Source organism: Haliotis rubra, unplaced genomic scaffold, assembly GCF_003918875.1.
Source record: "Haliotis rubra isolate DU_JTF1 unplaced genomic scaffold, ASM391887v1 Scf1721, whole genome shotgun sequence".
Classification (NCBI taxonomy): Eukaryota; Metazoa; Mollusca; class Gastropoda; order Lepetellida; family Haliotidae; genus Haliotis; species Haliotis rubra.
This window is the reverse complement of record NW_025765694.1, coordinates 25,281-45,884: the sequence shown is the minus strand read 5'-3', so window position 1 is coordinate 45,884 and position 20,604 is coordinate 25,281. Positions and strand designations below refer to the sequence as shown.

Here is a 20,604-nt window from a genome sequence, read left to right as displayed (position 1 = left end):
GTGAAGCCCATTCATTGGTGTTCGCCAGATTGATATTGCTGGGATATTCCTAAAGGCGGTGTAGAACCTTGCTCACTTACTCTAGTGTTTGACATTTTCAGCATCGATTGACGTAATTAAGATGCGACAACATCCTATTAACCAGGTCACCTTGACCGTTACGTTCACATTGCTGGGGACCTTTAATCTTGTCCTGGGGTAATACTTACAGTTCATATGTTCCACATTGGGTAATTATTTTTCTCGTACAACGAAAACAAACGATTGTTTAGGGTTTACCAACATAAACGTTACGTAATTACCTTTCTTCAAATATAAAATGAAGAGTATTGATTCCATTGATCATCAAAGGCAAAACGGTAGATACAAATAAGCCACTTTGAAACAGTAATAACACACGGTATTCGCTGATAGGGTGAGCATGCCCTGCTCTACAAGTAGCACCTGCTAATGACAATTAAATGTTTGTTGCCTACCGCCCATTATTACTCCCACTTTGATGTCTCAGTCCAAACATTTGCCAATTATAGATATTAAGATATACACACATGTGCCACGCAACTATGAATTTATTCCTCGAAAGTGATTAAATGGTGGCCTGAGGAATAGTATTTCCTATCATGTGACAGGTATGTTCTGTAGGCCTGTGGCATTTGACTGTATATATCCGTCTATCTACAGAATGTTGCACACACGTCACAAACACACGCAACGGCAAGTAAATTATTCAAATATGTCGAAATCAACGAGTACATGTGGTATCAGTCTAAATGGGGAATTCATTTTTGTCACTGATCAATTTGGAATTTCCGCCACGTCTACCAATGAAGTCCTGAAAACTTCACTAAAGCACATAAAACTGTCATATAACTGAATTACTCTTCAAATGGCATTACCCCCAAAGCGCATATATACATATTAACTCCAGAGCTAGTAGTCGATATCCACCTTGGTGACCCCTTAAACACTGTCAATGTATGGACACACGGTAGAATGACTCAGCAAAGTCAGCTGAGATATGGCCAAGAATAGATTGAAGCATGGGGACTACCACAGTACATCTCACGTCATACAACTTTTGTATGATTACATTGTCCCACTCTTAAGTTTAATGTATGGTCTGTTGAATAAGACCTTTAATCGATGAAAGAAGCAATCATGCCTTTGGAGTCCGGAAAGACAGTGTGTAAATAAGGATTTCTCTCTTATAGGAGCCCGATATTATTACGTATGGAATCCGAGAAGGGTCATTGTCGCTATGTCGCGTGTCGCCCTTTGGAGGAATAAAAAAGAATATTATTTAAAACGCGACACGCGACATCGCGACAAATGGGCGAAGTGTTGCGTTGTCGCGATGTCGCGTGTCGCGGTTTGGTTAATTTTGCCTCATTTTGCTTGTTTGTGAGAGGGCGACAACGCGACAATGTCCCTTCAAGGATTCCATAATTATGATAGTGATAAAGAGGTATATAAATATTAAACATTACAGATTATACCTGCAAAATGAGAAGAGATCTAGAGAACTATAACATATCTGTCCCCAGGTTATCAAGTATCGTAACGCATTGTTCCCGAAAAGCAGTCATGTAAAAAGTTAAAAGCAAAATGTTTCACTGTTGTTAAAAAAATACTCCCCCTGTCAAAGTACATCACTAGATTAAAAAAAATACTCTTCCTGGCCCCATTTTACACAGTCCTCCTCCGCGCCCTACTTCATCACTGATTTTACACAGTACACCTTCGCGCCCGACTCCATCACTGATTTTACACAGTACACCATCGCGCCCGACTCCATCACTGATTGTACACAGAACTCCTCCGCACCCGACTCCATCACTGATTTTACACAGCACACCTTCGCGCCCGACTCCATCACTGATTTTACACAGTACACCATCGCGCCCGACTCCATCACTTATTTTACACAGTACTCCTCCGCACCCGACTCCATCACTTATTCTACACAGTACACCTCCGCACCCGACTCCATCACTGATTTTACACAGTACTCCTCCGCACCCGACTCCATCACTTATTTTACACAGTACTCCTCCGCACCCGACCCCATCACTTATTTTACACAGTACACCTTCGCGCCCTACTCCATCACTTATTTTACACAGTACACCTTCGCGCCCTACTTCATCACTGATTGTACACGGTACACCTTCGCGCCCTACTCCATCACTTATTTTACACAGTACACCTTCGCGCCCTACTCCATCACTTATTTTACACAGTACACCTTCGCGCCCTACTCCATCACTTATTTTACACAGTACACCTTCGCGCCCTACTTCATCACTGATTGTACACAGTACACCTTCGCGCCAAACTCCATCACTGATTTTACACAGTACACTTTTGCGCCTACTTCATCACTGATTTTACACAGTACACCTTCGCGTCCAACTCCATCCCTGATTTTACACAGTACTCCTCCGCACCCGACTTCATCAGTCTTTTGACACATTACTCCTCTGTGCTCTACTTCATCACTGGAGGCGGTGGGGTAGCCTAGTGGTTAAAGCATTCGCTCGTCACGCCGGAGACCCGGGTTCGAATCCCCACATGGGTACAATGTGTGAAGCCCATTTCTGGTGTCCCCCGCCGTGATATTGCTGGAATATTGCTAAAAGCGGCGTAAAACCAAACTCACTCAGTCAGTCAGTCAGTCAGTCAGACAGTCAGACAGACATGACTGTGCACAGTGCTCCTCAGCAGTCGTTTTCAACAGTGTATTTAAAACTTACTGCTCCGGCTCCGGCCCGATCACTCGTTGTTCTACACCGTACTCTTTCGGTCGGACAGCATCCTGCCTCTACTCAGTCAGGCCGGCGACAGGCTGTTTCCACAGCATCCCTCGTTACTGTTACTGGTGTTTAACATAACTCAACTGAGCAGGTGTGTGGTGACTGGTGAATGTATGCGATATGTCTGCTGTGTGTGTCGGTGATGTAGGTATGTGCGTGGATGTGTGTGCATGTGTGCGCGTGTGTTTATGTATATATTTACACACACACACGTGTACGTGTGTGTTTTGTTTTGTTTTTGTTTTTTGTTTATAACATATTCTGGACTCATCTTTAAACAGTTCACATAACACAAAACACTAAACCTGACGACAGTGTTTTAATTGTAGTCTCTATACAAACATATTTAATACGTCATCTGTGGGCCGCCGTAGCGCTGTCAGAATACCATTTTGTGCAGGTTGTTCTCACCTCTGGAACAACGTGCATGGGCAGAGTGGTACACATAGCGTCAGTTGAATGGTCAGTGCTTCACAACAATCCTCCGGGTCAGTCGTTATATCTATGGAAACGTCAACAGCTAAGGCCTCTTAACTACACACATATATATACACTCAATTTACCATTGACTCCCGACTTACTTTCATGACTTATGACTTATAAAATGTAAAATAGATGAGGATCGTACAAGTATGATGAGAGACGATTTGGAGAACACCCATGAATGCAAAGTTGTTCCTGACGCTCCAAGAATGATGTTAGACGTACAAAACAGTGTTCATAACAATCTGAATTGGTGAGATATACATACGTATGGGCATCAAGAGTAGCTCTAAATGTAGCTGTGTATGTGTCGATTGCAGAAGAGGACACATCAGTACTTCACATTTCAATGAATGAAACAGTCGTAAAATCCCATAGCCGTCCCCACCCACCGCGACACAGACAGTAGCGACAGTTGTGTCCCTCTTGTCGCAAACAAGCTATAGTCTGTTAGCAGTAAAAACGTACCGATGGATTTCACTTTAAGCAAAAAAGTAAATCAAATCATGTGAAATTAAGATTGCGAATCCTCATAATTTGACCTTTCCAACTGAACAACTAAAACTCAAAATTGCATTCAACTTACTATAAAACCTGTGTAACAAACGATCATAGTTTCAAATCGCTAATATTGGTTTGTATTACAAGGGGTAAGGGAAGTAGTTAGAACAATGAAACAAATGCACGTGCGGTACGTGATGAGTGTTCTCAGACTAACCCTACTTGCTCTCGGTGTTTCGTTTAATGTGCATACCCCCTTGTAATGCAAGCCAGTAATGGCGATTTGAAACTATGATCGTTTGTTAAGCAACTTTAAAATTTTATCTTAAGTTGAATAAAATTCTCAGATTTAAATGTTCATTTGGCAAGGTAAAATTATGATTATAAGTATCTTAATTTCACTTTATATGATTTACTTTTTTGTTTATAATGACATTCATCGGTACGTTTTCACTGCAAACAGACCATAATTTATTTGATCCAACAAAACCGACGTATTCAATCAGTCCAGTAGCCAGGTCACTCGATCCGTCCATGCAGGAACCAGTTTACCATTTCCCTTCAGATACATTATTTTTGATAACATCACCCATCACCCGTGAAGATCCGGGTTAGAATTGGTCTTCAGCAACCCATGCTTGTAGTAAGAGACGACTAACCGGATCAGGTGGTCAGATTCGCTTTCTTGCTTGACACATTTCATCGTATCCGACTTGCGTAGATCGTTGCTCACTCGTTGCTCACTGGATTGTATGGCCCATTCTCATTATTTACAGACCGCCGTCATCGCTAGAATATTGAAATAACAAAAAAACCAAAACATCATCCCTCAAACAGTTAACTATATATCCAGCAACAAATTAACCCCGATCCTGATGCGACGAGCTGGGTTGGTCCTCAATATAATTCAGCACGAATAGAACTTGGGCCGTTGTTTCATCAGAAAGGTACTCGTTCATATAATGTTTGTGTTCTCATGTCACCGTGTGTGAAGACACACATTTCTTCCTACACATTACTGCACGTAAAGGAATATTCTCGAATATTTTGTTAAAAAAGATAAGCATGGAGACTGATCCATGCAGGCGACCCGTCGAGGGTGATGAACCGATGCACACAGTTATGAAATATTACACAAGACGTTGAAGGCAAGTATGTACGAATGAGTTCGTGCACACGGGTCTCTCAGACCTTGGAATCCCCTATTTTCCGAATCAGGCAACACGCAAATACAATCCCCAGGACCTGCAACAGGAAAATAGCATCTCAAGCTGAACAAGAAACAGAGATAATATTTTTGAATATTGAAATGTAGGCATACCTTATTTTTCAACAAATTGACTTTTCATTGTAGTGCATAGTCATGTCTCCATGGTTCTCACTCAACATAATCAAAATAGTACTGACCTCTAACATAGCAACAACAAAATAGTACTGATCTCTAACATAGCAACAACAAAATAGTACTGATCTCTAACATAGCAACAACAAAATAGTACTGATCTCTAACACAGCAAGAACAAAATAGCACTGACCTCTAACATAGCAAGATCTAGCCTGTACTGATTGATTGAGTTTAGTTTTACGCCACACTCAGCAATATTACAGCTACCGACAAAAAACCAGCAGGAACAGAATTAGAACAGAACAGAGAAAGGGTACTTACCTCTAAAGCCACAATTAGAAAAGCGATGAAAATGATGTAGATGGCTTGCGTCACTATGTGATCTAGAATCTTGTCATAGCATGGCTGAAATGAAGCACAGATCCAGAGATGGGGATCAGTAAAGTGAGTTCTGGGTTCGTAAGCACAAGTCACCGAGCTTCATTACACAACAGGTGGTAATAAATTATCAGTGCATTGGGTATCAAAATATCTATGTATTGATAACGTCAAGATAATTAACTGCTACAACTGATATTAATGATGGTGAGTAACAGACCAACCATTTGTTGCTGTTTTGGGGGTCGGGTTCGGGGTTTGACTGATAGTCTGGAGTCTGGATATTTTTCAGTCACAATTGACAAGGTTTTCAATTAAAACAATGAACCGAAATGTTGTAGATGTAATTTTATATGTGGCGGGCAACGTATGTTTTTCATCTGTCTGAAGCATACCATAATTATATTCTCCTGGACGCATTTTGGGACGACTTCTTTGTCTCACCACCCTACCCCAAAAAAGTTAAAAAGGACCCAAACAAACCCGGTCCCTCATGCATGATGTCTTTCAGTTTTTGTGAGTCTGAGGAGAATGGTACATGTCCTAAGGGAACTCACAGTGGCAATATTAGAGTTGATATAGGTGGGAGCAGTGGTGCAGGTGGTATCGTTCACTATGAACAGGTTAGTGCTGTAAAACTTTGGCTTGTCCAGCTTGCAGCAAGCAATAGGGATGATTCTGGATCTTCGCTCGGTCCAGTTGGCAGCCGTGTCTTTAAAGTCGCTATAGTTGTTTATTCCACAGCATTCAAACTGAACAACATACAAGAATATGTATATTCTCATGTGCACTCTTCTTCCATACTTAGGTGTTCCCCGCCCTGATATTGCTGGAATATTGCTAAAATCGGCGTAAAACCAAACTCACTCACTCTTCCATACATAGCAGTTTCAGGCTTTTGAATGTGCAATCTCCACACATTATTCTGCTATATTGTTCTGTCCTCACAAGTCTCATGAGGACTTTCTCAACCCAATACTGCATTTAATAAATAGTATTTCCTCATGAATGCAAGTCAATGAGCAGAGGAATGAATGCATTTGAATCTCAAGTCGCATTTCAGTGAGACGATGTACCCCTTAAATATATGCAATCATATTTTTAAATCAACACTACAGTCTATTTGAGACTTCTCTTCTCTCGAATGTATTCGGAATGCATTCGGATTTTTTCTCACGACATCGAGCTATTGATTAATCTAGGAATCTATCCACTAGAGTGTTTGGCACGTTGACAAACACGATTCACATGAAACTTTGTGGATTTAGCAATGTAACCTCCGTTATATGTAGGGCGTTATGAGGGCGTTATGTATGGCGTTATGTATGGCGTTATGTGTAGGCGTTATGTGGGCGTTATGTAGGTAGGGCGTTATGAGGGGCGTTATGTATGGCGTTATGTGTAGGGCGTTATGTAGGGCGTTATGTAGGCGTTAGTGTAGGCGTTATGTAGGGCGTTATATGTAGGCGTTATGTATGGCATTATGTAGGGCGTTATGTAGGGCGTTATGTAGGTGCGGCGTTATGTAGGGCGTTATGTGTAGGGCGTATGTAGGGCGTTATGTGTAGGCGTTATGTGTAGGCGTTATGTAGGGCGTTATGTAGGGCGTTATGTATGGCGTTATGTAGGGCGTTATGTATAGGCGTTATGTAGGGCGTTATGTATGGGCGTTATGTATGGCGTCGGCGTTATGTAGGCGTTTGCGTATGGCGTTATGTATGGCGTTATGTGTAGGCGTTATGTAGGGCGTTATGTATGGCGTTATGTGTAGGCGTTATGTAGGGCGTTATGTAGGGCGTTATGTAGGGCGTTATGTAGTAGGCGTTATGTAGTGGGGCGTTATGTAGGGCGTTATGTAGGGCGTTATGTAGCGGCGTTATGTGTAGGCGTTATGTAGGGCGTTATGTAGGGCGTTATGTAGGGCGTTATGTAGGCGTTATGTAGGGCGTTATGTAGGGCGTTATGTAGGGCGTTATGTAGGGCGTCATGTAGGGCGTTATGTGTAGGCGTTATGTAGGGCGTTATGTAGGGCGTTATGTATAGGCGTTGTGTAGGCGTGTAGGGCGTCATGTAGGGCGTTATGTAGGGCGTTATGTAGGCGTCATGTAGGGCGTTATGTAGGGCGTTATGTAGGGCGTTATGTAGGGCGTTATGTAGGGCGTATGGGGCGTTATGTAGGGCGTTATGTGTGGCGTTATGTAGGGCGTTATGTATGGCGTTATGTAGGGCGTTATGTATGGCGTTATGTAGGGCGTTATGTGCGTCGCTATATATAGGCGTTATGTATGGCGTTATGTAGGCGTTATGTAGGGCGTTATGTGTAGGCGTTTTATGTATGGGGCGTTATGTAGGGCGTTATGTAGGGCGTTATGTAGGGCGTTATGTGTAGGCGTTATGTATGGCCGTATGTGTATGGCGTTATGTATGGCGTTATGTAGTAGGCGTTATGTAGGCGTCATGTAGTATGGCGTTATGTGGGCGTTATGTAGGGGGCGTTATGTATGGCGTTATGTATGGGCGTATGTAGGGCGTTATGTATGTATGTAGGGCGTGTATTGTAGGGCGTTATGTAGGGCGTTATATAGGGTGCCATGTAGGGCGTCATGTAGGGCGTCATGTAGGGCCTTATGTGGGTGTCATGTAGGGCGTTATCTATGGCGTTATGTATGGCGCAATGTAGAGTGTTGTGTAGGGCGTTATGTAGGGCATTGTATGGGGCGTCATGTAGGGCGGTGTTTTACGCATTGCAGATCATGCCTCATCCACGTGTATACACTTGGGTAAGGACTTCAAAAAGCACCTTCCGGGCATAATCATTGGTGTATTATCGGAACTTTGTCCCTCCTCATGGTAGGATTCGACATATGAATTGCCACGTTTATCATCACCAAACAATACACCCGGAATACATGTTCCATGCTAGACGCATGGATTATTGCGTTATTTTGGTAACCTGTTGTATGTCTCCATATGTACCATTACATTGGTTCTACATCAATCGGCAATTGCTATTACTGTATTTTTTTTATAACCTGTGTAATATGTTTGTTGTATGTCTGTCCGCCTGAACTATTTCAATACGTTGTGTAACCTGCGTATTAGGTTGGCTGTATATAAGGTTCTGGCCTTACCTCGACCATCGCAAAATCAAGCGCCTTTCCAAACTGGAACTGTGTGTCCCCTCTGCCGTCGTACTGAGATTTGACCTGGTCCAGGAGCCAGCCCTTTACTTCCGCCTCAGCCTGGAACACACGCTGCTGTCAGTGATCGGGCTATTTCGGGGCCGGTGGGGTAGCCTAGTGGTTAAAGCGCTCGCTCGTCACGCCGAAGACCCGAGTTCGTAAAACTATACTCACTCGGAATATTTCAGACATACTGTAAAATACACACAATCACTGAACTCTCATCCTTGAACCTCAAACTATATGTGTTCTTATTTCTTTACACACATGGTGTACCTGTAGATCAGTAGCCTATTGTGTAATATATCGTTGTGCAGAGTAGCTTCTCTTAGGCTTGTAAGGATACTATGCCCAAGTTAATCCATGTATTCTCAGTTTCACAGTACGTTTCCTGCCATCCTGGTTTCATCAACGTGTCTAAAACACCGTCAGTTTTATGCTACCTCTCACATACAACCCACACGACTGCATACAGTACTATTCAACTGAGCGTTGAATCCCAAGGCACTCAATCATTCACAAAAGACGTTTAACAGTCAAACGTGGCCTGTGCTCATATACCTGTGTTCTGAAGTACGCGGCCAAGGCCCCTGCAACTATTTGCACGATCAAGGTGATACAGAGTAGGCCGATATACTGAAAGACAACAGACGGTGTTAATTTGGCACAATCAATGAAAACTGACAATGTTTCTTAAATGTAACATATACCATTAACGATGCGCATTGAAAATACAAATCTATCTAAGGACAAAAGTACGAATGCATAAAACCGTTTGTTTCTAGTACTGTGAAATAAATCATGATTTTAATCTTTAAAGACACTAGGGGTTGTGCTTCCACCCTCCTCTTTCTCCCCACACCGAATCCAAGCGAATAACGCACGAACCCTCTATATATTGGCTAGTGCCATTGTATTGTCCTTCGGTGTCGCGGTATTGTCCTACGGTGTCGTGGTATTGTCCTACTGTGTCGTGGCATTGTACCACACACATATCGTCAGTATCCCTGACAATGAGGACACAATGGTGTGTTGTCCAGCACAGAGAAAGCCACTGGAGTTAAACCATTTCTCATCCACACCTTTAGACAAAACAACTACGACTGAATCTTTGAACGGCATTTAGAAGTTGTCACAGGATTCTTGGGTTCAGAATGAATGGTTTATTTACTTAAGAACCACATCACCACTGGCTACATCTTTTGCTGTCAGGCAGTAATGGCGACACACGCCGCAAGCCTCGCTTCAGCTTTTTGGTCTAGGGGAGATAACTCACTACACAATATGTGACAGAAGTGATACACACAAAGGCGAGAATTAATAGATGTCAGCTTCTTTATTTAATGACCACGACGTTTCGGAATATACTCTTACTCCTTCATCAGATGAATGAAAGACTAGGAAACAGATAGCTACTTACGAGATACGACTAGCGCTTTCATTGAGATTCACCATACACACGCGACACAGTTAGTATCGACTAGTATGTACCTACCACTCCGAGAAGGCACTTGCTCTCCCTGCAAGCTCCGCAGCAGCCAAAGATGGCGAAGAGAATTATGATGCAGCTCCCGACAATGATAGCATACGAGCCACTTGATATCACGCCTTGGGTTGTTCCACTGGAGTCTATGTTTCCCAGGTAGTTCAGTAACGGTTTGTCAACAATTGTGAGAATACCAAGCACAACTCCCGCCATACCAGCGACCTACAATTATAAATTCTTCTCGTTTATAGGAAGAATACCTCAGTCTCATTTGTCACAGGAGCACCAGATCTGTTCCGTTATCGTACATCTTGATAATAATGACATTTAAGTCATGTTGACATGTGCAGGTGAAACAACTTCTTTTAGGTTGAGTCTCATCAATAGGTGGCTGATTGGGTTAGATCGTTGACGTTCTGTGATGGGGATGAGTGAGTGAGTATGATTTTACGCCGCTTTTAGCAATATTCCACCAAAACACGCCAGGGGACACCAGAAATGGGCTTCACACATTGTACTCATGTGGGTAATCGAACCCGGACCGTCGGCGTGACGAGCCATCGCTCTAACCAGAAGACTATCACACCGCCCAAACCCTGAGAGAATGGGTGCGAATACCAGATGGGACTCAATCCCCAAACAACTAGAATCTGTACCTTACTTACGAGTGCTATCGTTTATATATTAGTAACATATTATGTTGCATTGCACCACTTTCTACACAGCATTGTGTACTAAAGTTCCGGTGCTCTTTGCTTAAAAATCTTAGAAAACCCTGCCCTTGTGATTTACACGATTTTTACCCTCCCGGTAAATTCAATTTTTCTTTATTACTGTAACTATTATACCCAAAGTTTACTCCATTCGCAAACTTATGTATATACATATCACTTTTTATGCTGTAAATCTTGCAGGCTCAAGGCCAGTGTAAATAAAGATATGGAACCACAAAGTGCGCAAAATCCGATTGCGCAAATGGAGCCTGATTGGTGATGACATGTTAATATACTCACCATAAAAAGAAAGTTGAAAACTATGAGCGTGTACTTCGCACATGTTGGCCATGTTCCCTTCACCATTGTGCCTGTTTCTTTGTCTGCCTGTGCCTGTGGAAAGACAGTCAGTGATTTAGTTTTACGGCGCTTTTAGCAACATTCAAGCAATATCACGGCGGGGGACACCAGAAATGGGCTTCACACATTATACCCATGTGCGGAATCGATCCCGGGTCTTCGGCGTGACGAGCGAACGCTTTAACCACTAGGCTACTGGGCGCCCCTGTGGAAGGACAGACACAATATAGTAACATAAACATAACTAAGATATACAGCGAAATTACAGTTAATCAGGATGGCATCGTTTCAAGCTGGTAACGGTATCCACCTCCCTTCCATCGTCTATTGTAAGCTATCCCCGATTATAGCTTCATATTCATGTGTAGTTTACTGGACATTGTTTACCTTTTCTTTTGTACGACTTTTCCTTTGTTCATTTGGATATTAGTCTTGAGGATATTAGGAATAAATCTCCATTACAATGTAAAATTGTAATCAAGGGACTTGCCGTTTGTTTGTTTGTTGTTTAACGCCGCACTCACCTATGAAGACCAATTCTAACCCGGATCTTCACAGGTCAAGGAACATGCAAATTTTATACTTATACATGTGTACATAAACCATATCTGCTGATAAACAAAACTTATAAACAACTCTGTAAAGGGTGGAACCCCGTGTTGTCGTGTATGGCCTTCTTCGACTGCAGTCGGAAGTTCCGTTTTCCGGACTTACAGGGCACAAGAGTGTTAATTGTTTAGCTGAGTATCATGTATACATAATCATCGCCGAAAATATAAAATTATACAAAATATTTTATTCATTCATTCAGTTTCTCGCAGACTTATTCATGTACCCTGAAGAAAACTGAGACAAGTAATAAATAAATAATTTGTAAAATTTATGTTAATTTCCAATATAAAAGAACCTTTTTCTAGAAGTGGGCGTGACCTATGTGAACTTCTTTATTAATGCCCACAGTGATACTCCTTCGTCAGGATTGGAGAAATGGTTTATGGATTAAAATGTTTAAAAGTAATATAAGCAGCAAATGTTTTAAGATAATTTACAATATGTATCAACAAATTAAATCCTGTGTAAAACATGGTGATTCTACTTCACCATTCTTCTACTGTAATATTGGCGTTAGACAGGGTGAAAATTTATCTCCATTTTTATTTGCTCTCTACCTTAATGACCTTGAAACCTTTTTATGTGAACACAATGCAAATGGACTTGGTACTGTAAATTGTTTTATTGAGGAACAGCTTGGCATGTATATAAAATTATTAGCACTATTGTATGCAGATGATACTGTTTTGTTATCGGAAAGTGCTGAAGAATTACAATTAAGCTTAGATAATTTCTCAACATATTGTACATTGTGGAAACTTAAAGTTAACTTAGATAAAACCAAAATTGTAATCTTTTCAAAAGGCTATGTAAAGAACAAATATAGGTTTAAACTTTTTGATGAGGAAATTGAAGTTGTCCGAGAATATCTATACTTGGGAATTCTATTTAACGGCAATGGTAAGTTTGCTAAAGCAATTAAGAGACTTGCAGAACAAGCAACACGGGCGATGTTTTCTGTTTTTAAATCTATTAGGGAATTTGAAATCCCAATTGACTGTCAGCTGAAACTTTTTGATCAATGCATTTTACCAATTTTATTATATGGGTCAGAAGTTTGTGTGTATGAAAATGCAGCTATTTTAGAAAGAACGCATCTGAACTTTTGTAAGTATATATTTAAGGTAAGACAATCTACTCCAAATTTTATGGTTTATGGGGAACTCGGTAGATATCCTATTGAAGTAATGATTAAAACAAGAATAATAAGTTACTGGTGTAAAGTCATTACATCAATATATAAGTTACCACATATAGTGTATAATGTAATGGCTAATGTGTCAACTTGTTTGGGTATTCAATTTGATCTTTTAAATGTAGTGAAAAGTATACTTCAAAAAGTTGGGTTATCTTATATATGGCAGTCCCAAAGGTTTCCTTCCGCATCCTGGCTGAAAAACTATGTTAAATACACACTTATAGATCAGTTTAAGCAATCATGGAATGCTGACCTTCAAAACGCATCAAAAGGTAAATACTACTCCTTATATAAGCATACTCCCAACTTATAACCTTATTTAATCAGTCTCCCATTGAAACAACGTATCTGGTTAACAAAACTGCGAACATGCAATCACACATTACCGATTGAAACCGGCAGATGGTATAACATAGACACAAATAGAATATGTACAATTTGTAACCAGCCTGTTATATGTGACGAATTTCATATTATATTATCATGCAGAGCTCTAGATGATGTAAGAAAAAGTATACTCCCTAGCTATTTTTGTAATAACCCCCATATTGATAAATTTGTTTCCCTTATGAAATCTGACTATCATCCTTTGGTACAGAAACTGTCACGTTGAAGGAAAATTGTATTATCCCTGTTTTAGTTATACATTTATATTATATTCATATGCATATAAGCCAAAATGGCACTTTGTATTTATCAAAATATATGTATGTTCTCGATATCATTTTGTATGATTTATGAGAATAGAATCCTGAGTCTGAGTCTGAGAGTCAGAAACAACATGGCAGTCTAGCTGTTTTAATTGAAGAGGATATGCGTCCTTATCAGTTACCCATTCTACTATTGATCATTGATGTCTTGTCTGGTCTGGTCTTCCATTCACATTGTCAGTAACACACAGTCTTTGTAACACACCATAAAGTATAGGCCGAGATACAGGAGAGGAGAACATTATGGATGGAACATAAAACACGCCCGTGTAGGCGAATCAAGTCTCAATAAATCAATATTTACGTAAAACGGGTGAGTCGGGTTTAAAGCCACGTTTGACAGTTATAGCACGGCGTGTCAGCTTACTGTGAAAGGAAAGAGAAACAGGTCCCAGACGTTGTCCATTTTGGTGAAACCCACGAGCGCGGGTATGGTGTAGACACATCCATGTACACAAGCCGAGATTTGGACCCGCTGTCATATATATACTGAACAGCAAAAGAAACGAAACTCTGTCTTTTTTGTCTAGTTTTTAAATAGAAGACATAAACATGAACGCTTACTTTTATGAAATTTCATTTTTTCGAAACTTGCATTTCTTTTGCTGTTCAGCATGTGTTCCTGGCGTGGATAAGGGACGTTTCTCTGTACAGCAAACTCCGGCGACAGGGTCACATGTAGCCCTAATAGGAGATCAGTGGCTGCTTATAAATATCATATACCATTTGTGACATCATGGGACTAAATTAATTGAAGAAGTGTAGTATTACATTGCCACATGCACTCGTCTGAAGCGTCGTTACAAACAGTGAATTCAGGACACGATCGAATCAAGCATGTAACGTTTATGGCACTGTGACATTTGACCAATATTCTTCTTGGAAAAAATATATGTAACTGGTGGTAGTTTCGACCGTCAGACTGGTCGATAAACGTCTTTCACTGCGTTGTATTACTGCGTGACTGAGGTAGTTTACAAGCCATGTACACAAGCCGAGTGAGTTTAGTTTTACGCCGCTTTTAGCAATATTCCAGCAACATTAAGGCGGGGGACACCAGAAATGGGCTTCACACATTGTACTCATGTGGGGAATCGAACCTTGGTTTTTGGTGTGACGAGCGAAGGCTTTACCGGCTAGGCTACCCCCATCGCCATGTTTATTTGTGAAATTTGTCATCGTGCGGAAACAAAATATGGATATGTTCTGTTCTTTCTACTATTCAGAATAACACGAAAAGGGTCGTGGGTTATACAGCAAACTATGTTTATAACGAACACGGTGCGGTGAGGTGGCCTAATGATTAAAGCGTTCGCTCGTCACGCGAAGACCCGGGTTCGATTCCGCACATGGGTACAATGTGTGAAGCCCATTTCTGGTGTCCTCCGCCGTGATATTGCTGGAATATTGCTAAAAGCGACGTAAACTCACTCACTCACCATAACGAACACGCTCATACGAACTGTCATCTGGTCTAAGTGCACCACAAAAACAACATATATTTAAAAATAACTAGATTTATGTAATTCTTTTGTCAACATAAGGTGAACGTGATACTACGCATGTACATGACGGGAGCGGTTTTGTGAACAATGCTCCAGCAGGAATGTTGTTTGTAAACCATTATGTGTATAACGTTTCGGTGATAGAGTGAAGACACCACACCCATTCTACAAACGTCGCTGTATTAAAGGTATTCTTTACACTTGAAATAAACGTTCAATGATGAGCAAGACGTCGCTCCTAAAGGTGGCCCGGAACCTCGTGTACATCCGCCTAGTCACACCTACATAGCCCATTATTGTTGCAGTGAGTGGGGTATCCTAGTGGTTAAGGCGTCGTCAAGCCGAAGATCCTGGTTCGATTCCCCATATGGTTACAATGGTTACATTTCTGGTGTCCCCTTGATATTGCTGGAATTGCTGGAAAGCGGCGTAAAACTAAACTCACTCACGCACTCCATATAATATGACTTTTTCTTACTTGTATGCATTCAGATTATATTTCTTAAATAATTTTGCATGCTGGTTATTTAACCTCTTACAAATACAGATAAAACTGATGATTTCACTGAACGAGCGCCGAAACTGTCATGTAAATATAATGAGTGCATGTATGTATATTAGCATAACGAGAAGTGTTAGTCGTGATGTAACACCAAAGATTGCTGTATTTGAAGGTGAGGTGAGGTGAAATTGGGGTTAACGTCGTGCTTGAGAATATTTCGCTCATATGACGAGGTGCATGCGTGTGTATGTGTATGTGCGGCTGCTTGTACTAGCCCAAATTGAAGATGGTACCATGCCGCAGTGAAGCAGAAATACCCCCACTCTGACACATTATACTGACTCCGAGCCGACCAGTCCTTGTTGTACCCATTAATGCCGAGCGCCAGACAGGGACCAACAAGTACCATATTTTAACGTCTTTTGGTATGACGCGGTCGGGGATCGAACCCGCGACCTTCCGCTCTCCGGGCGGACGCTCTAACCACTACACCAAAGATTGCTGTAGTTGAAGGTTGTCTGACGGGGAATCTTAACTCCCTTCCATGACCTGTTGTTGAGGCTCTATTCAACATAATCAGCAGGGAGCCTCATTGACTAACAAGTCGAAGCTTTTATTCAACCATTCAGCAACTATTTATACTTTTGACTAATGGTCAATAAACCTTGAGGAGTATTCAGGACATACAGCCACATTGATACAATGAATGCCTCGCCCCGTCTACCTGTAACAAGAATGCGTCCCCTTTATGGTCACGGTACGTTTGCCCTGTGAGCCATTCGATAAATATCAATAGTATTATGATAAAAGATATACTCATTCTCACCATGAGCGGCGTTAGTCATGAAACCTGAGAACGGGAACTGGTGTATTGACATTGGCAAAGAGGATGCATGGATACCGTCCACACCCAGTTAACTGAATTTCCACATGGAGTACAACAGGGTTGGCGGGTGTGACCTTGTTTCTTCTATCACATTATGCGTTGGGGGTTTTAATGGAAGAGTGTGTGATACTAGAGAACAGCTTATTGTATGAAAACACACATTGACTTTATATACACCAAGTAATTCATCTAAATATGGGCTACACACACACGTCAGTGTCAACGCGTCTAAAGTGCATGTGGGTGTGTTTCAGGTCAATCACGCGTTACGAGATCCGTGGGTGTGGTGATTTTATGACTGCATATAGGTTTGTATACAGGCATTGAGGCTTTCAACTGAATATTTTGTCAAACAAATTATGCAGGTTTAAATATCTTTGTAAATAAAAATACACAATGCACAACGGGTGTGTCTCGGACTAGTAGCACATCAACGCCACACATAATTGCCAGTTTTGTAAAACATTTTATTTGGGACGAGAACATTCCGAAAGTGTGACTATACACAGGTGGTTCATGTAATCATTCTAGATTTCAAGGTATGAAGAGGGGAAATTTTAGTCGTGCACAGATTTTCAGATAAGTATGTTGATTTAAAAATGAAGTCTATTATTCAGGTTCGCTTTTGGGTGAGGACAAAACAGGATAAAGCAGTTTTACATGAATTTGTTTATCATATTACAACCCTTGTATCCCACTAACACACAGCAAGTGATCCAGCAAATAATGCGATTACCCTAAACCTAAATCTAAAATAAAGGCTACTATGTACACACAAAACAAATAATTGATATTACCTAAACTACTTAACAGGCAGAAAGGTCATTTTATTTAGATGCAAGTAACACATTTTTTCTGGAACACAACCGAATTTATTAGAGAACATGCCCTCGCTGCCACGCTTGAAATGAATTACGTAAACATTTCCTCATTACAACGGTTGAGACGAATTGTACAAATACACTGTTCCTTTCTACTACGATTGTGATGAATTACTTCAATATAGCATTTCCTCATTACAACGATTGAGACGAATTTCCCCATTGCCACGAATTATTTAAGTCCAACATTCATTAATTACCTTATTTTCTTTTTCCGAAATATCTTTCATGTTTTAAAAAACGTACGAGTTTAGTTTCCCAACTGTTTTTGACATGACGCTTTTGCGTTGCGACAGTAGACATAAATACTGACAAAGTCAGACTTAACTGACTTAACAGTACATGTACTCACATGCCAAGTTCACTCATACAGAAACTAATTCCGTGTAAAGACAATAGAATCTGTGTGAGATACATACACGTGCTGACATTATTTCATACCTTTGGAGTAGCAATTAACTGTGTAGAATGTCGAATGTTTCACCCTACCTGAGCGAGTATCCAGTACCAACTGCCCCGGGTGTGTTCAGTGAACGCAGTGGAAACGTAGCCTCATTCTTACGGGTGAATCCACTAAAGGATACGCAGAGGTGCGTTCGTTTAGGCGACACGGAATGACAGGTGTCCACTTGCCCGGTTGAATTAGGGGTATCGTTGCTACTTTACTATCCATATGCAGGTTGAAGAAAATGTATGGTAGTATATTCAGTATTTGTGTATCGTTTAAAGGTAAGAGAAATGCTGAATAGTTTACTACGTGTACAGTTGTTGGAGGAAACGTGAATATTTTACTACCTGTGTATATGTTCAAGGAAAGGTGCATCCGGAATAGTGTTTTGCCTGTATATGTGTTGGAGGAAAAGTGAATATTTTACTACCTGTGTATATGTTCAAGGAAAGGTGCATCCGGAATAGTGTTTTGTCTGTATATGTGTTGGAGGAAAAGTGAATATTTTACTACCTGTGTATATGTTCAAGGAAAGGTGCATCCGGAATAGTGTTTTGTCTGTATATGTGTTGGAGGAAAAGTGAATATTTTACTACCTGTGTATATGTTCAAGGAAAGGTGCATCCGGAATAGTGTTTTGTCTGTATATGTGTTGGAGGAAAAGTGAATATTTTACTACCTGTGTATATGTTCAAGGAAAGGTGCATCCGGAATAGTGTTTTGTCTGTATATGTGTTGGAGGAAAAGTGAATATTTTACTACCTGTGTATATGTTCAAGGAAAGGTGCATCCGGAATAGTGTTTTGCCTGTATATGTGTTGGAGGAAACGTGAATATTTTACTACCTGTGTATATGTTCAAGGAAAGGTGCATCCGGAACAGTGTTTTGCCTGTATATGTGTTGGAGGAAACGTGAATATTTTACTACCTGTGTATATGTTCAAGGAAAGGTGCATCCGGAATAGTGTTTTGTCTGTATATGTGTTGGAGGAAAAGTGAATATTTTACTACCTGTGTATATGTTCAAGGAAAGGTGCATCCGGAATAGTGTTTTGTCTGTATATGTGTTGGAGGAAAAGTGAATATTTTACTACCTGTGTATATGTTCAAGGAAAGGTGCATCCGGAATAGTGTTTTGTCTGTATATGTGTTGGAGGAAAAGTGAATATTTTACTACCTGTGTATATGTTCAAGGAAAGGTGCATCCGGAATAGTGTTTTGTCTGTATATGTGTTGGAGGAAAAGTGAATATTTTACTACCTGTGTATATGTTCAAGGAAAGGTGCATCCGGAATAGTGTTTTGTCTGTATATGTGTTGGAGGAAAAGTGAATATTTTACTACCTGTGTATATGTTCAAGGAAAGGTGCATCCGGAATAGTGTTTTGCCTGTATATGTGTTGGAGGAAACGTGAATATTTTACTACCTGTGTATATGTTCAAGGAAAGGTGCATCCGGAATAGTGTTTTGCCTGTATATGTTGGAGGAAACGTGAATATTTTACTACCTGTGTATATGTTCAAGGAAAGGTGCATCCGGAATAGTGTTTTGTCTGTATATGTGTTGGGGAAAAGTGAATATTTTACTACCTGTGTATATGTTCAAGGAAAGGTGCATCCGGAATAGTGTTTTGTCTGTATATGTGTTGGAGGAAAAGTGAATATTTTACTACCTGTGTATATGTTCAAGGAAAGGTGCATCCGGAATAGTGTTTTGTCTGTATATGTGTTGGAGGAAAAGTGAATATTTTACTACCTGTGTATATGTTCAAGGAAAGGTGCATCCGGAATAGTGTTTTGTCTGTATATGTGTTGGAGGAAACGTGAATATTTTACTACCTGTGTATATGTTCAAGGAAAGGTGCATCCGGAACAGTGTTTTGCCTGTATATGTGTTGGAGGAAAAGTGAATATTTTACTACCTGTGTATATGTTCAAGGAAAGGTGCATCCGGAATAGTGTTTTGTCTGTATATGTGTTTTGGAGGAAAAGTGAATATTTTACTACCTGTGTATATGTTCAAGGAAAAGTGCATCCGGAATAGTGTTTTGTCTGTATATGTGTTGGAGGAAACGTGAATATTTTACTACCTGTGTATATGTTCAAAAGGAAAGGTGCATCCGGAATAGTGTTTTGTCTGTATATGTGTTGGAGGAAAAGTGAATATTTTACTACCTGTGTATATGTTCAAGGAAAGGTGCATCCGGAATAGTGTTTTGTCTGTATATGTGTTGGAGGAAAAGTGAATATTTTACTACCTGTGTATATGTTCAAGGAAAGGTGCATCCGGAATAGTGTTTTGTCTGTATATGTGTTGGAGGAAAAGTGAATATTTTACTACCTGTGTATATGTTCAAGGAAAGGTGCATCCGGAATAGTGTTTTGTCTGTATATGTGTTGGAGGAAAAGTGAATATTTTACTACCTGTGTATATGTTCAAGGAAAGGTGCATCCGGAATAGTGTTTTGCCTGTATATGTGTTGGAGGAAACGTGAATATTTTACTACCTGTGTATATGTTCAAGGAAAGGTGCATCCGGAATAGTGTTTTGTCTGTATATGTGTTGGAGGAAACGTGAATATTTTACTACCTGTGTATATGT

At 40.6% G+C, this 20,604-nt stretch overlaps 1 protein-coding gene across 2 annotated transcripts; it reads right to left on the bottom strand.

The window, feature by feature from the left end:
* Window positions 1-4,621: 4,621 nt before the first annotated feature.
* Window positions 4,622-18,129, bottom strand: LOC124272750 (CD151 antigen-like). 2 transcript variants are annotated; one of them, XM_046707954.1, is made up of 8 exons: window positions 18,045-18,129; window positions 11,202-11,294; window positions 10,198-10,410; window positions 9,264-9,338; window positions 8,652-8,762; window positions 6,078-6,272; window positions 5,464-5,547; window positions 4,622-5,042 (listed from the first exon to the last, which is right to left on the bottom strand). In XM_046707954.1, the coding sequence occupies exons 2-8, from the start codon at window positions 11,265-11,267 to the stop codon at window positions 4,983-4,985; spliced, it is 804 nt and encodes a 267-aa protein (XP_046563910.1). In that variant the 5' UTR covers window positions 11,268-11,294; window positions 18,045-18,129; the 3' UTR covers window positions 4,622-4,982. The 2 variants fall into 2 exon arrangements, with proteins under 2 accessions (XP_046563910.1, XP_046563908.1); XM_046707952.1 differs by having other exon boundaries at window positions 17,997-18,077.
* Window positions 18,130-20,604: the final 2,475 nt, after the last annotated feature.